The sequence below is a fragment of the Dermochelys coriacea genome, chromosome 3 (genome assembly GCF_009764565.3).
Source record: "Dermochelys coriacea isolate rDerCor1 chromosome 3, rDerCor1.pri.v4, whole genome shotgun sequence".
In the NCBI taxonomy this organism is placed as follows: domain Eukaryota; kingdom Metazoa; phylum Chordata; order Testudines; family Dermochelyidae; genus Dermochelys; species Dermochelys coriacea.
Window position 1 is genome coordinate 122,387,271 of NC_050070.1, and position 16,360 is coordinate 122,403,630.

At 42.6% G+C, this 16,360-nt stretch overlaps 2 protein-coding genes and 1 non-coding gene across 6 annotated transcripts in view; 1 reads left to right on the forward strand and 2 right to left on the reverse strand.

Annotated features, from left to right (window-relative positions):
• Positions 1-6,496, reverse strand: part of TCP1 (t-complex 1) — a 15,723-nt gene extending 9,227 nt beyond the window's left edge. Inside the window, exons 1-5 of one of the 3 annotated variants that reach the window (XM_038393924.2) lie at positions 6,217-6,496; positions 3,251-3,336; positions 1,896-2,024; positions 1,173-1,270; positions 793-903 (exon numbers count right to left, since the gene is read on the reverse strand). In XM_038393924.2, coding sequence (XP_038249852.1) covers positions 793-903; positions 1,173-1,270; positions 1,896-2,024; positions 3,251-3,336; positions 6,217-6,283 — 491 coding nt within the window. In that variant the 5' untranslated portion in view covers positions 6,284-6,496. Of the gene's footprint in view, positions 1-792; positions 904-1,172; positions 1,271-1,895; positions 2,025-3,250; positions 3,337-5,634; positions 5,770-6,216 lie in introns of those variants that run through there. The other 2 variants (XM_038393926.2, XM_038393927.2) reach the window with 2 other exon arrangements.
• LOC119854130 lies at positions 4,325-4,459 on the reverse strand. The gene has a single exon (XR_005292370.1). It is a non-coding gene; the product is annotated as a small nucleolar RNA SNORA29 (small nucleolar RNA).
• A 4,371-nt stretch (positions 6,497-10,867) lies between the features above and the next one.
• On the forward strand, positions 10,868-16,148 carry MRPL18 (mitochondrial ribosomal protein L18). Of its 2 annotated transcripts, none has more exons than XM_038393931.2 (4): positions 10,868-11,194; positions 12,765-12,948; positions 14,210-14,444; positions 14,799-16,148. In XM_038393931.2, exons 1-4 carry the CDS (start codon positions 11,128-11,130, stop codon positions 14,868-14,870), a joined length of 558 nt encoding a protein of 185 aa, XP_038249859.1. In that variant the 5' UTR covers positions 10,868-11,127; the 3' UTR covers positions 14,871-16,148. The 2 variants fall into 2 exon arrangements, with proteins under 2 accessions (XP_038249859.1, XP_043367174.1); XM_043511239.1 differs by having other exon boundaries at positions 11,001-11,194; positions 14,776-16,148.
• Positions 16,149-16,360: the final 212 nt, after the last annotated feature.

Consider the following 16,360-nt stretch of genomic DNA (forward strand, 5'->3'; position numbering starts at 1 on the left):
CACACTTGGGATTAGTGTAGGTGATAGTCTGCTTGGATGCTTTTAATTTTTTTCCTCCATATAATGCAAAATATAAGTTATATATGTTGGCTAAGGTGGAATGTGAACTGAGTCAGAGTGGGTTCCACAGGGGCAAAGCACCTGGGCAGCCCCAACAAGGAGAGAAGGGTGATGGGTTATGTAGTAAGTGGCAGAAAGAGCATTTTTTTTAAGCCATTATACTAAAAAAACAACAGGCAAACTAACCAGAGTTTTGTTTTTAAAAAACCATAAAAGATTGGTAAAAACAAGAAAAAATATAGGCAAGGGTCACAGCACATCATCATGTTTTCTACAACTATTAGGGGGATGAAAATAGCTGTTTAGATTAGAACAGCTCCTTCAAGCCTCTGGCTATGGCAGCTTCTGTCAGAGAAAACAGCTACGATGACAGCATCTAAGGGGATAGTCAATTGTAGCTTATGTTTAAGAATGAAGGGTTTAAACAAAATGTGATACAAACCATTTTCCTCTTTTGGTAAGTGTGAGATTTAAAAACTTGCTGCAATTGTCCTTTAAACAAGCAGGGTTCGGTTTAGTAAACTAGAATACACCTTTTATGCCAACTTGATATCAAGAACAAGTTTTCACAATGGAGTTATAACTCTTAATATAAGGGTTTATAATGAAAAAGGATAAGCACTAAGAACTGCTGCCATGGGCTTTAGAGTGGATACTCAAGCTCTTCACAATAATATCCCTTATTTTTTTAAAATTAAGATTCCAATTTATTATTACCAAGTCAAAGGATACATTCCTATGATTTTGGAGGACATTGATGTTTTAGCTGAATTAATAAGACACTCCCGGCCAAGTTCATCTGTGTTAATAATAAGATTTTCATTGATGTAGCGAACTGCCTCCCTGTTGAATAAAAACCAACATTTCAAGAACAATTTCTCTCTGTTCCTTGTAAGTAGCATTTCCTACTGTGGGGACATGCAGACTAAATGCAGAGTTAGAATCAAGTTGACAAACCACCACAAGTTTTTACAATTTAACAACTTAAGAAAAAAATCCTGTATTGTCGGTGATAATGAATACAGGATTATGGTAAAATAAGTGTTCACTGGATATAATGAAACACAAGAGTTGCAAAATATAAATATTTCCGCTGAAATAGATTATCTTACTTGCAAGCAAGACGATAGCCACCAATAACAGAGGTGGGATGAATTTTCTGCTTGACCAATTCATCTGCATTTTTCAGAAGTTCAGCAGCAATAATTACCTGTTTGAAAAGAGGAAAAAGATTCACTGAGAAAATGGGCAAGTCTTAATATAAGCAGTAGCTCTTGCTCCAACAAACAAATAAGTGACAAATATGAAAAGTTTCCCATCACTTAGATTAATTAATGAGCAAAACAATTCTAATTCTAACTTTCCATTTCACTAGTTAACTCTGAACTGATTTTGGGGCTCTACTGATACGAGTTGTCTGGAATCAGCTGATTCTAGTCCACCCATTAGTCCACCTATGTTTCAATTTTTTCTCAGGGGTTGAGAATTAAGAACTTCTTCAACCCAGAAGCTACTCTCAAATATAACTTCAGAAAGGGAAGGAATGATCATTCTCAAATTGCAGCCACTAAGTAAAGAATAACCCTTTTCCAGAATGCAAGCATACTTAGAGATGCTAGTTTTTAATACAGTGGTCTCCCTCATTACTCCGGTTCCAAGAATTGTTTCAAAGCAATTTTCACAGTCTGCACTGGGGCAGATGCATTTGAAATCTGTTGTCACATGACAAAATGGTCCAGATTTAATCCCTATAGTGCCAGCATTTATAATGATATGCCAAAAGCTACATTTGTTAATGACTTTCAACACATCTGCCTGTAAAATTTTCTACATACCACTGATGTGGTCCCATCTCCAACTTCTTTGTCTTGCAGTTCTGCCAGCTCACATAGAACTTTTGCAGCAGGATGTTCTACCTCCAGCAGCTTCAGAATGGTTGCACCATCATTAGTGATGGTCACATCCTAGTTTTCAAAAAATAGAAAATAAAAGATTGATATTCATGCTAATTTATTTTTAAACTTTATGAAACTGTAATATATGAGAAGACATTTTAATGACAATAGTGGGGAAGAATTATGCCTTGTGTAACATTGTGTACATTGACCATTTATCTTAAGAGTTCTTTGTTTTTTTAAGTCAACTCTTCAAGACTACATCCATACACATGTAACTAGACACAACTAATCCCAATGAACCATGTGTTGCAGGATGGGAGCCTCGGTGCACAAGAATTTGCATGAGCTTTTAGATGGTAGAATTCTTCATGTTGCATAAATAAGAACTAAGGAAGATTTCTTAAACGTAGCTTGAATATCTTTGTCCATTTTTAATAAAGCATTTTAAATACAGTTACTTACAAATCTCAGTTTAGGCTAATGTGCAATATTACCACCCTTTTATTAATTACACAGTTACCACTCAATGACTTAAGGCTATCTCACTTTGGCTTTCAGGATAGCACAGCAGAAAGACAGAAATCAGATTCTCACCTGGTCTAAATATTTAAAAATGGGATGTGATTCTATCTTATTAGAAACTTTAGCCAATGCAAATTATGTACAACAGCACCTAATTTTAATACGTGTAAAACAATTTAAAGACAACAGCATTCATGTCAACAGCCACAAAAGTAAGTTTTAATTTATTCATTTTGTGTGCTATTCTAAACAATGTTAGTACAAGTATCCATGTGAGAAAAAAATGTTTATTGAAATGCAAACGTACTTGCATATGAGCAAGTGTTGTGTTATAAAATAAGGGAGCACATCATGGATGAAGTAACAGTTAACTATAGTTGACAATTTCTTCAATAAAAAAAATAAAACTAAAGACAAACAGGGATGTAAATATTTAAAAAGTTAACTGTTTAAATGATTACAATTATATTGTTTAACAAGTTAACCGATTAAAGGGAGAGGGGCTAGGGATTAACGGTTAAGGGTGGGTTAACAGTAAAACTAATGCTTACTGTTTAATATTTTACATCCCTAATGACAAAATGGAAAAAAAGAGGTCAAACTACCAAATGTATATTAGAGCCATGGAGCACATTTTAGATGGAAACACTTTACAAAAACAGACATGCCTTTAGCTGAAACAGAACAGGTCCCAGCTCTAATTTACAGAGTAAATTTGTTAATATGCAAGCTCTTTTCTTAAAAGTTAAATGAAAGATGTGCTTACTTACACCAATATCATCCACCAACATTTTATCCAAACCAACTGGACCAAGAGAACTCTTCACAATGTTAGCAATAGAAGCTGCAGCCATAACTGTATAAATCAAGCAAAATAAATAATTCTTTCTTCCCAAATATCTATTTTAAGAGCAGTATATTTTTGTGTCAGCAGATTCTCAATTTCAGGATCCTGAAATAAAATGACTCTTTATTTAGACTCCAATCCCGCAGAAAATTTGCCAAACTGACCAGGAAAGTGGGGGAAAAGGGTGATTGTATACAGGTCCATGACAATACTTGATTGCAAGATTGGGACCTTGGATACTACGAAATAGTGATGTCATGACTGGAATCTATGTATGGTGGCCAATCTAGAACTACTTTTAACAACCCAAAGGTGTAAGTAGATCAGAAAGTTTAGTTAGACGCGATCAGGTTTATTTCAGGTTTATTATTTTTTTAAGGCTTGTGGATATCCTCTTTCCTAACCCCAGATGCTTTTGTTTGCTTGTAACCTTTAAGCTGAACCCCCAAGAAAGCTATTTTATTTTGGGTGCTTAATTTTGGGAATTGCTCTTAAAATCTAGCAAAAACCTAAATTCCAAATGTATTTTGTCCTTTTTTTTTTTTTTTTTTTTTTTTTTTTTTTTAAGAACAGGGTTGGATTACTGGTCTCCTAAGAGGTTTGTGCATGTTGTTTGATTAGCTGGTAGACACAGCTAATGTCCTTTGTTCCTTTCTCAGCTCTTCCCCGGGGCACGGAGGGGAAGGGCTTGAGAGCACCCCACAGGGAGAATTCCCCTTCCTGGGTTAAAAGGGTTTTTTTTTTTTTTTACATTTGGGTGATGGCAGCATTTACCAAGCCAAGGTCAGAGAGAAGCTGTAACCTTGTGAGTTTAATACAAGCCTGGAGTGGCAAGTATTAATTTTTAGAATCCTTATGGGCCCCCACTTTCTGCACTCGGAGTGACAGAGTGGGGATTCAGCCTTGAAGGATGTTGTTTTGGCTACTGAAATAGTCAAAAAACTTTCTAAGTTAAAGAAATACATTATGCAATTTGGTTTGTCATTCAGAATCTTTTCATTCTGTGTTCTGCCATTTCATATAGGAAAAAGATATTATCAATCTTCTCCTTCAGACTTTGGCAGGGTTCTCTCTATCCCATAAGCATAGCCACTCAATCTGTAAATTGAAGGAGTGGTAGTCAAATGGGAAGGGTCCAGTTTAAATCTGATCTTTCTTTTAAAGCTTTAAATGTACCAAACTTGCTCATTTTTTGTTTCCAGAGTTCAGCCCTTTGTAAAAAAAAAAAAAAAAACGAAAACATTCACCTATTTCCCAAATTTGCCCTTAATATCAGAGGCTTCCTTAGGCATAGACTACCTCATCCCATTTAAAAACATTGCGAAAAAACATTTCCCATTTAAAAACACTGCGAAAAAACTACTGGAACTACAGACTTTATTAAGATATGTACCACTTTTCTACACATGTTGTTTCTACCCACACAGCAGCCACTTCAAAAACAGCTGCTTTCTGCTCATTGTGCAGGGCTCCTGTAATAATTTGTCTGAAGCACTGAGACAGATGACACAAAGAACCCTTTTGAGGACTAAAAGGTAACTCTACAAATTCCAGACTCACCAACATTGCAAAGAGATAATTACGGCTACGGCAAAGGCAGGCTGATGAGCTAGTGAAGTACTAGGGAGCTACATCTAAGCCTCTCTTTGTCATGTACCATGCTTGATTCTATCCCAAATGAGCTAATGCCCAGATTCTCAGAGGTATGGTAGTGAAACACCCCTCTCCCCCCAAAAAAACCTGTGAGAACCTGGGGCCAAAGCTTTATACCAATCTGTATTATTTTCACACAAAACTTGTCTACCGACCCCATTGTTTAATTAACACATCTTGATTTTATACTAGCACTAAGGGTCACATACTGGTATTTGCTTTTTTATTGTCAGTAACCGGATGGAGTTAAGAAAATGTCTCAAAACTATTTTTGACCCTCAGACATATTAAAACAGTATCTATGCTACAGAGGATGAGAAACTCAAATCTTCATGCTTTTAATTTGCATATGCAGCAAGCTTTAATGTTTAAAAGTCATTCATAATCTATATTCAAAAACACCAATAATCTTTTGTAGGGAACACACACAAGAATGGCCTCATGTAGGCAAAAACTTAAGAGTACCAATATCAAGTTTCACCCGTGTGTAGCCTTAATCTCCAGGGTAAGAAGGGCCACTTTTCATAAATTCTACCCAACCGGGAAGCAAAGGCCCGCCGGAGGGGGGAGGGGGGTTTGATAAGATGGTCACTATTGTTCACAGGCACTTCGGACGTCTCAGTGACAGCGTAAGCGTTCACGGCACAGAATTACCGATTTCTCCCCATAGCGAGCCGCAGTCCTGTCCCAGGACAGGACCCACGCGGGACAAGTCACACGCCGCTTTGCCCCCAACTCCCGCCTGCTGAAAGCGTGTCAAAAATGGCGGCCGGGGCTATTCACGTAACAAGGAGCTCGGGTTTGCCTAGCGCCCTAAAGGGAAGCGGGCTAGGAACAGCAGCAAGACAAGAGCGCCCCCGTGGCCGGCTGCTCGGTGTGAGCAACCACCCAGGGGCCGCCGCGGGGAAAGCGGCTCTAAGTAACCGGCCCGCGGACTGCCGCGAGCTGCTTCTCGGCAACCACCGCCCCGGGCCGAGCTCTGAGAGCGCGCCACGGGGCGGGCGGGGCCGGCCGCGCCTCGTGCTCCCTCCCTGCGGGCTCAGGCACGTAACGATGGTTTCACCGGGCCTGAGGCCGCGCCCCGTCCCGCAAACACAAGCGGGCTTGGGAGCCGGGGCCTGGCCCCTCCCCGAGCCCGGGTTCCTCTACTACAGGACATCCCGCCCCCCCCGCCGCCGGGGCGGCACATGGCGGCGGCCGCTGAGTCAGGCGGCTTCGCGCTCGGGCTGCCATTACCGTTCTGGCCACGGATCGCCTCCCCGGAAATCCGCTCCCCAAACACAGCCAGCGACCCCATCTCCATCTTCCCCGCGCGCCGAGAGGAGAGATAGTGACACACGCCCTGCTGCTGCAGGAGAATCCGCCGGCGGTGCCGCAAGGCTTGCTGGGAAACTGGCCCCTAACCGCGGTGCATGATGGGGAGGGGGCAGGGCAGAGAAAGGAAGGGCGCTGAATCCCGATGACGTTTAACACTTCTGTCCAATCCAGCAGCCCCGTTGCAATGCGGCCCAGAAGGTGCCTAGATTGAAGGTGAAAAGAAAAGGAGTACGTGTGGCACCTTAGAGACTAACAAATTTATTAGAGCATAAGCTTTCGTGAGCTACAGCTCACTTCATCGGATGCATTTGGTGGAAAAAGCAGAGGAGAGATTTATATATTTCCACTCTATACGGCTAAATTCAGTGCCTTGCATAATCACAGGTTTCAGAGTAGCAGCCGTGTTAGTCTGTATTCGCAAAAAGAAAAGGAGTACGTGTGGCACCTTAGAGACTAACAAATTTATTAGAGCATAAGCTTTCGTGAGCTACAGCTCACTTCATCGGATGCATTTGGTGGAAAAAGCAGAGGAGAGATTTATATATTTCCACTCTATACGGCTAAATTCAGTGCCTTGCATAATCACAGGTTTCAGAGTAGCAGCCGTGTTAGTCTGTATTCGCAAAAAGAAAAGGAGTACGTGTGGCACCTTAGAGACTAACAAATTTATTAGAGCATAAGCTTTCGTGAGCTACAGCTCACTTCATCGGATGCATTTGGTGGAAAAAGCAGAGGAGAGATTTATATATTTCCACTCTATACGGCTAAATTCAGTGCCTTGCATAATCACAGGTTTCAGAGTAGCAGCCGTGTTAGTCTGTATTCGCAATGCATCCGATGAAGTGAGCTGTAGCTCACGAAAGCTTATGCTCTAATAAATTTGTTAGTCTCTAAGGTGCCACACGTACTCCTTTTCTTTTTGCGAATACAGACTAACACGGCTGCTACTCTGAAACCTGTAGATTGAAGGTGGTGATTGGATTCTGAGGTTAGCCTCGTCTCTGCTCTCTGCAGAGTTTCCCCCTGAGTCACGTTGCATGTAGGGTAAGGGGGCGGGGTGAGGAGCGACGGTTATTTTTCCTCCTTCCAGGAGGTTCCACGACGGGTCGGGGAGGGAGGCAGGGCGGGCCTAGGGACTCCCAGGGCAGGGAGCGTCGCCTCGCAGGGGCGAAGCCGTTGCCGAGACTGCCCCTCCCCCGCACGGCGCGAGCGAGCGAGCGAGCGAGCTTCAGTGCCTGTCTCTGGGCGGGGCCCAGCGCACCTCCTCCCTGCTACGACACACCCGGGCCCGGCCGGGCGCAGTCCCGGGGGGGTTAGTGCTGAGTGCTCCGCGTGTCAGTCTCAGTCTCAGTCTCAGTCCCGCGTGTTTCATTGGGCTTCGCCTGACGCCGAGGAAACAGGCCGCAAACTAGCTCCGCGGCCTCCTGCTGCGAGTCTCGGACCGCGGAACCCCCAGTTCCGCCCGGGCCGGGCCGGGCCGCGCCCACAGCCAGGCCGGAGTCGTCCCTCCAATCCCCGCCCCTTCTCCAGCGCCGGGATCGCTGGGAACCGCAAATGTTCTCCCCAGGCTGGGGAGGCTTTAACTGCGGGAAGCTACGGTGCTGCTTTAGTAGCCATAACGCTAGACCACGTCGTCTTGGCTTTTGGCAGTAAGGCGTAGGGGTAATTCCCTAGAGCTTGGTGTGACCTTGGAGTTTCGCAGAGCCGAGCCAGTATCTTCTTCAGAAGTAATCCAGTACAGTTTTCGCAGATTTTCAGTGTTTCCAGCCTACAGCCCCATGAGACTGGTTTTGCTTGATAACTAATTGCAGAATTAACCAAACATACGGTGCTACCCCGCATTTCGGTCAACCTAAGAACACTGGTGTAAGAGCTTTGCATTTCATCAGGGACATATGATCTCGTTTCCAAGTTAGTGCAAAGTCTGGCCCCAAATCTCTTCTAGTTGGACACCATTTAATATCTACAAACCTAATGTGAGCAAAAGGCTTAACGCCATTACCTTGTTTTTGTTATCTATAAAATCAAGATCTTAGTAGTGATCATGAAAATATTTTAGGAATCGTCTGTGTTGGGAAACTAAAATTAAATCAATATAAAACGGTGGTTTTCAACCTGTGGAACGTGGATGTCTGCAGACTATGTCTAAGATTTTAAAAAGGGTTTGTTCCTCCAATTGAAATTTTGAGGGGTGTGCAAATGGAAAAAAAAGTTAAAACCACTGGTGGACCAAAAAAAAGTGATAGTGTACTTAGCTCTTGGAGGGCAAATACAAGCTCCTTTAACTTTTCTTTTAGGTTAGTACTATAAAAAATAACAACAAAAAGAGCCAGTCATCTTTTCTTAATCTAATCCCCTTTGAAATTCCTGAAAATGCTGGTGGAGTCACCTCGTCTTCCTTTTCTAATTCTGGCTGAGGTCACACACAGAGAGCTGAGAAGGCATAATGTGCTTGGGTAAATCCCAGTTTGAATCAATCTCTTCTGAAATTTTGTCTGATTGTAGACTTCAAAATAGCTTTTGATTCGATCAAAGGCCATATAGAATTTCTCATTGCCTGATTTTTAAACATAAAGTACTCAATCAAGAATAGTGTTCTCTGTGGTGGAGCATCACTCTCTACTCTGTTCATCTACAGTAAAAAGAAAAGGAGTACTTGTGGCACCTTAGAGACTAATTTCAGAGTAGCAGCCGTGTGAGTCTGTATTCGCAAAAAGGAGTACTTGTGGCACCTTAGAGACTAACAAATTTATTTGAGCATAAGCTTTTGTGAGCTACAGCTCACTTCATTGGATGCATTCAGTGGAAAATACAGTGGGGAGATTTATATACACATACAGAGAACATGAAACAATGGGTGTTACCATACACACTGTAATGAGAGTGATCGCTTAAGATGAGCTATTACCAGCAGGTAGGGAGGATGGGGGGAAGGAAGAAAACCCTTTGTGGTGATAATCAAGGTGGGCCATTTCCAGCAGTTGACAAGAACGTCTGAGGAACAGTGGGGGGGGGGGGGCGGGAATAACATGGGGAAATAGTTTTACTTTGTGTAATGACCCATCCACTCCCAGTCTCTATTCAAGCCTAAATTAATTATATCCAGTTTGCAAATTAATTCCAGTTCAGCAGTCTCTCGTTGGAGTCTGTTTTTGAAGTTTTTTTGTTGAAGAATAGCCACTCTCAGGTCTGTAATCGAGTGACCAGAGAGATTGAAGTGTTCTCCGACTGGTTTTTAACAAATTCTACAGTAAGATTTTCTTGATCAGCACTATCACTCAGCCTTCCCCAAATATCTCTTGTATACATTTTAGATATTCCATCTGCTAAGGTAATTTCTATCTCTGTTTTTAAAGATAGGATAATAAGACTTAAATGCTAGCCTGTAAGGCTAATGCTTGTAGAGTGCATAGCTGTAAACGGATTTCATGAAAATGAGAAATAAAGAATTAGTGACAAGTATATACAAATCTGACTTAAATTTTTTTAAATGTAAATTTAAAAAAAATCAGATAGAAATTAAAAGTAACTTTAAAATTGCATCTAACCAGCCTTTCAGCGAATTGACTCAATATGAGCCTCCTCCTAACTAGCAAGGAAGGGGAAATAAAAGAGGCTCTTGATGACATCCCATCCTGTGCATAAATGGTTCCTTACTGTAGAAATGGCAGGGATTCAGGAAATTTCACTTACTCCCCTTTTCCCAGAGCAATGGTCAACAACTGGTTGATCTCTGGAGGAAAAGCAGGGCTGCGGCTAAGGCAGGCTCCCTGCGCGCCCTGTCCCCAAGCTGCCCCCAGAAGCGGCCAATGCGGCCATGGGGGTGCAGCAGGGGTCTCCCTCCATGCACTGCTCCTGCCTACAAGCACGGTCACTGCAGCTCCCATTGGCCAGGACAGGGAGCTGTGGCCAATGGAAGCTGCTGGGGTGGTGCTTGCAAAGAGGGGCAGCATGCACAGCCACATCCCCCCCAGGCTGCAGGGGGCACGTTGGTCCCTTCCAGGAGCTGTGTGGGGCCAGGGTAGGTGGGGAGCCTCCCTTAGTGGCAGCCTCGCAGCACAGTAGACCCAGGAGCTGCCTGAGGTTAATGCTTCCTGGGAGGAGGCTGCACCCCCCCAGCCCTGAGTCCCCTCCTGGAGCCAGCACCCCATACTCCTTCCTGCAACCCAATCCCTTCATGGAACCAGGACCCCATGCCCGCTCCTGCAGCCCAACACATTGTCCCAGCCATTGGATGCATCCCATGAAGTGAGCTGTAGCTCACGAAAGCTTATGCTCTAATAAATTTGTTATCCTCTAAGGTGCCACAAGTCCTCCTTTTCTTTTTGCGAATACAGACTAACACGGCTGCTACTCTGAAATAAATTCAAAAAGTGATTTAGGGCGAAAAAAGGTCTGAGACCACTGAGCCTATTGGGATTTAGTTTATTTCTGGCCCAGGTCATCAAGATGTGCTCCAGAGCGATACTAGGCAGGGCGTTGTCCTTTACCATCTGCCTCCACGAACCTGAGCTGAGCGAATGCAAAGGCCGAAGCCGTTGCCCGATCCCATGACGGGAGCACCGGGCCGAGCAGGGGGGTTATTGCTTGCACAGCAAGGCGCCGGCCTCCTAAGCCTCAGACCGGCTGCGCGCGGGAGCAGCCTGCGTCTCGCCGGAACTGCCCGTCGCCTCTGTTGGCTCCGCCCCGCCGCGCGAGGGAGGCAGCCGTGGTGGCGGCCGGCCTGGGAGGGCGGAAGTTAGTTGGCTGCTTCCGGAGCAGCCGAGCCGGTCGGTTCCGCAAAGATGGCGGGTCCTGGGCGGCCGTGAGCGCGGGGGACGTTTCATCGCCATGGCGCAGAGGACCCGGGGCCTGGTGCTGAGGGCCGCGGCCGGGAGACTCCAGGGAGCCGGAAAAGGTGATTTTCCGCCGCTCCTCGCGCTTGCCCTCACCCGCCCCTGGGTCCCCCCGCGGTCCTCCGGCCTGTGTCTTCACCCTGCCCGCGCGGGCTGGCCGGGCCTCGGGTGCCAACGCGCCAGGGCCATGGGCGGGCAGCGAAATACAGTGTCGCCCACACTCAACGCGCGCTGGGCCTGGAGAGTGGGCGCGAGGCTTTTGTTCTTGCGACTGAGCCTCTTGCGCTGCTCGTACCCCATGCTCAGTGAGCCTACCCGGCACGTTGGCAGGGAGCCTTTCACGGACACGGGTGCTTTAGGAAGGGCGGTTGGTGGCAAGTTTTCCTCGGGGTCAGGGCGAACCCAGTGCTCCAGGAAGGTACTGGGGGTACTCAGTTGCTGTAGGTGTTGCCTTTGGTGCCTAGGCATTTAGAGGAATGCAAGAATCACGATGCACAGACTAACTGTTCATCTAGTTATCGGTTCTGTTTCTGTTGCTCTCCTGAACTAAGTGGCTCAGAAGAAGGCCCAAGACACCCTGTAACTGGTCATAATAGTATAAATTTGCCTGCATGGCGAAGCTTTTCCTAGATTCTTACTGTGGTATCTGAATGTCAAGGTCTTTCCCATATGTTACTGAAGATATGTTACTGAAGATCCCAGTGGCATATTTTTATAAGAAGGAATGTTAACAGTGATAGAATTGACCTACTTAAATGCTTCTTGTATCCTTATCTGAATATTCTAACTTTTGGTTCCTGCCCAACATTGTTACACAGCTGTGCACTGTTAAACAGCTACTTCACCCCAGAGCGGCTTGAATATGAATGGATAATGAAGTGATCTATGGACATAAACCTTACTGGACCCTTCAAAATGGAAGGCGCTATTCATTATAAACAGTGATCAGTTTCTATTAGAAGTTTTTCCACATCATGAAATTATCCAGATTTGCTCATTTGCACTCTGCACATACAACTGTCCAGCTATAAGTCAGTATTGCAAATCAGGCTTCAGCTATGTTGGCAGAGGTGTATAGGATGTCTTTGTTAAGTTAGGCAGTTGCCTGTACAATTATTTATTTTCATTAATAATAAATTTTAATTCTGAGAGAATCTTTCTGTCATTTTTCAGAGTAGCAGCCGTGTTAGTCAGTATTCACAAAAAGAAAAGGAGTACTTGTGGCACCTTAGAGACTAACAGATTTATTTGAGCATAAGCTTTCGTGAGCTACAGCTCACTTCATCGGACTTGAGCTGTAGCTCACGGAAGCTTATGCTCAAATAAATTTGTTAGTCTCTAAGGTGCCACAAGTACTCCTTTTCTTTTTTCTGTCATTTATGCTTTTGGGTTACAAGCATAGGCACAGAAAAATTGTCAACTCACTTTTGCAGACCATAAGTGGAAATGTGGTATGCCTTCTGCATTCAACTTACAACTCAGCCCACATACGGTGGAAAACTGTTCAATTCCACTAAGATTTTTACCCAGAATCTTCAGATCACTAGTTCTACATTTCAGGCTTTGTAGACTCAATCCATGTCATTCTGTGTATATTCTAGTTCGTTCTATCTTTTCCTGATTTCTCCCAAGGGCTTCGTTTCATATCTGCTGTAGCCAGCTTCAGAACCACTGAGGGTGAAGTAGACACAAAGGAAAATGAAGTTGTTGCCCCAGATTTCACCAACCGAAATCCTCGTAACTTGGAGCTGCTGGCACTAGCAAGAAAGGAACGGGGCTGGGAAACAACATGGCCCAAGAGAGAGTATTGGCATAGGTGAGTCAGAAATCTGTTAACAATAGTGCAGGCTTAACAAAATACATCTAGAATGTAACCTTAAAGTCGTAACTCCCACACTACAATATTTTTATTTAGGTTCAAATGAAGATTTCACTCCATTCAGAAATCAAGATACACCTTAAAGTGTGCTGAGCATCTGCCGTCTGAAAATCAGGGCCCTTAAGGATGTTCAAGTTGGGCAACCAAAATCACTAATCACTCTTAATACTACAGGCCACAGTGTTTTACTGTACCAATAAATAGAAATATCAGCAAGTTAGAATTTTCTGCTGTTGATTTCAAATTAAATAGAAGAGTTGTAAATGAACTTTTAATTCCAGGGAAATAGCTTGTTTTCTGAATAGCCTGAAATCTTCAGTTGAATATAAGTAAACATGTTGTGTGGGAATTATTGCTTTAAGGTTCCACTTATAAAAGTCAGTGGACAAAAAATACTTACAAATTAACTGTTAATGAAAATAACAGTGAAAACAAAAAGAGAACTTGCAAACTTTTGAACAAGCAATAACTTTTGCAGCCTTAAAACATGTTTCAGAAGTTTTACTCAGGGTTCTAATTACCTCTTCAGAGTGTCTTTTGTTTCTGTACTCTGGTATATCCAAAAAAAAAAAAAAAGATTTAGAATCCTGGCACCTGATACTTCCTCTAATAGTGTCATTTAAAAGAAAATACTTAGATAACAATTAAATTTTAAAAAAACCATGAGTCAGCATAAGGTTATTGCAGTGCTTTTCTTTCTACTTGATAAGTGAGCAACATAAAATTTATGATGTCCTTAACTATTTTCCTTGTTTTTAAAATTTAGAAATGATTCCATAATCACATATATTGTAACTTATCAACTTTTACTTTTTTCCTAAAAGTTTTGCTTTCAGAGTTGTAAACAAATAATCGTAGAAATGTAGGGCTGGCCTCAAGAGGTTATCAAGTCCAGTCCCCTGTGCAGAGGCAGCACCAAGTAAACCTAAATTATCCCTGACAGGTGTTTGTCTAAACTGTTCTTAAAAACTGCCAATGATGGGAATTCCACAACCTCCTTTGGAAGCCTATTTTAGCGTTTAGCTATCCTTATAGTTTAAAAGCTTTTTCTCCTATCTAACATACATCTCCCTTGCTGCATAATACTGAAGCTGTCTTTCTTTCAGTGTGACACAATCTAAAATAACAATCACAGAATAATGAATCATTTCATTATTTAGCTTTCATGTTCCATGATATTTATTTTTCCCTCATCCAGACTACGGCTTGAGCGGACACAGCACTATGTGGAGGCCTATGTTGAGCATTGCAGTGGGAATGTCGTTGTGTCAGCCTCCACCCGTGAGTGGGCCATAAAGAGACATCTGTACAGTCCCAAGGGAGTGGCGGCATGTGAAAATATTGGGCGTGTGGTGGCACAACGCTGTCTGGAAGCAGGAATCAACTTTGTGACCTTTAAAGCTGTTATCCCATGGGAATATCGCTGTGACTCGGTAAGTGTCCATCTCCTTGCACTTGATTTCTTTACACAGATTTTACTGCTCTTGAACACTAAAGTGATCTTTGGGTGGCTCAAAGAATGTACCTTAACCAAGAAAGAACTACACAATCCCCTCTTCTTTCAGCTCAGAGCCATGTGGACATCCTACCAGAGCACCTTATCTCTGACAAGTAACACCTTCTAGCTATTGCAGTTCAGGGGGCCTCCATGACTTTACATCTCAAAACTAATTTATAGGACCCCTGTTATTCCATATAGCATATTTAATTGGTGGGAGGATGATGGGAGGGATGAAAACTACTTTAAACCTTCATATTTTACAGCTGTTTTCCTTCTTTAAAACCAGATCCAGCGATTCCAAAAAGCTGTGACAGATGGTGGTGTTGTCGTGGGTGAGCCTCGAAGAATCTATCAATAAGATGAAGACTGTGGGCGAAATTTCTTATAATGGACTGTCAAACAACTGCTCTCATACAGGAGTGGGCAAAGAAGCAATTCAGGCCCAGAGCTGGGACAGTGTGGAGCATAGCAACTTATTTAGTTTAATAAGTGTTGCTGATTTTTTCTTTTTTTTTTTTTTTTTTTTTTACTTCAACTCTAACTTGTTCAAAGATTTTAAGGCCAGAAAAAAATCATTATGATAACCTAATCCGGCCACAATTTCACCCAGTAACTACTCCTTCAAGCCCATATCTTGTGGTTGAGCTAGATCAAGTCTAGATTTGTAGACATCCAGTCTTGATGTAAACTTCCACTAATGGAGAATTTATCACATCCGTTGGTATATTTTTCAATGGTTAATTACAGTCACTTTGTTTAAATAAAATTAAAAAAAAAAAGTTGCACTTTATTTCTAATCTGAAGTTATATAATTTCCAGCTATTGGATGCCTTTAATCTAGCTGACATAGACCACTACTATTTGGAATCTTCTCTCCATGCAGGTACCTATAAGAACTGACTTGACATATAGGCAAAATATATTGCACTTCCCCAAACCAGTCTTGTAGCCCTTTCTAATCCTTTCCAATTCAACATGCTTTTTGATTTGTGGACACTAGAAGTAGAAAACATGTAATGAATTCCCCAGTGCTATATACAAAAGTAATACCATTTCCCTATTTTATAGTACCTTGCTTATGCATCCAAGAATCACATTAGTCCTGTTAGCCACAGCATCTCCCTGGGAGCTCATGTTCACTTGGTTATCTATCATGATCCCTGAATCTTTTCTTGAGTCACTGGATTACAGTCCACCATGCTGCAGGTACGACCTGCATTTTTCTTTTTCCTAGATATGACCTTGCATTTGGCTTCATTAAAACACATGTTCAAATGAGCCCAGTTTACCAAGTGACCCAAGTTGCTCGTGTAACTGACCATTTACTACTTGATGCAAAAAACAGGTGAGCTGCAAACTTTAGCAGCACTAATTTTATATTTTTCACATCATTAATAGATAATAGAATAATACTGGCCCAAGAAAAGGTCCTGGTCAGATGCCACTACAATGTAGCCCCCTTTGGGTGATCGTTTCTCACCTTTAGAAATTTATCAAGGGCCAGTTTTAAAATCCATGGAGTACTGACTTTTTAAAATTGTTCACTACTAAATTAAACCCCTTACAGAAATGGAAATACAGCAGTTGCCTTTAAAAAACAAACTTGGAAGCATTCATAGTATATGGTGACCTATGCTATCAACCTTTAATTCTTTACTGATTATTTTCTATATTCGTCTTTCCATGATTTTGCCTGGGATCAATGGCAGACTCACTGGCCTATAGCTACCTGGGTTGTCCTATTTACCTTTTTAAAATATTACCATAACCTTAACTTTCTTCCAGTCCTCCAGAAAAATGAGGTCAGTGAAAGTGACCAGTTGCAAGGCTTCTTTAAAACTGGTTGTA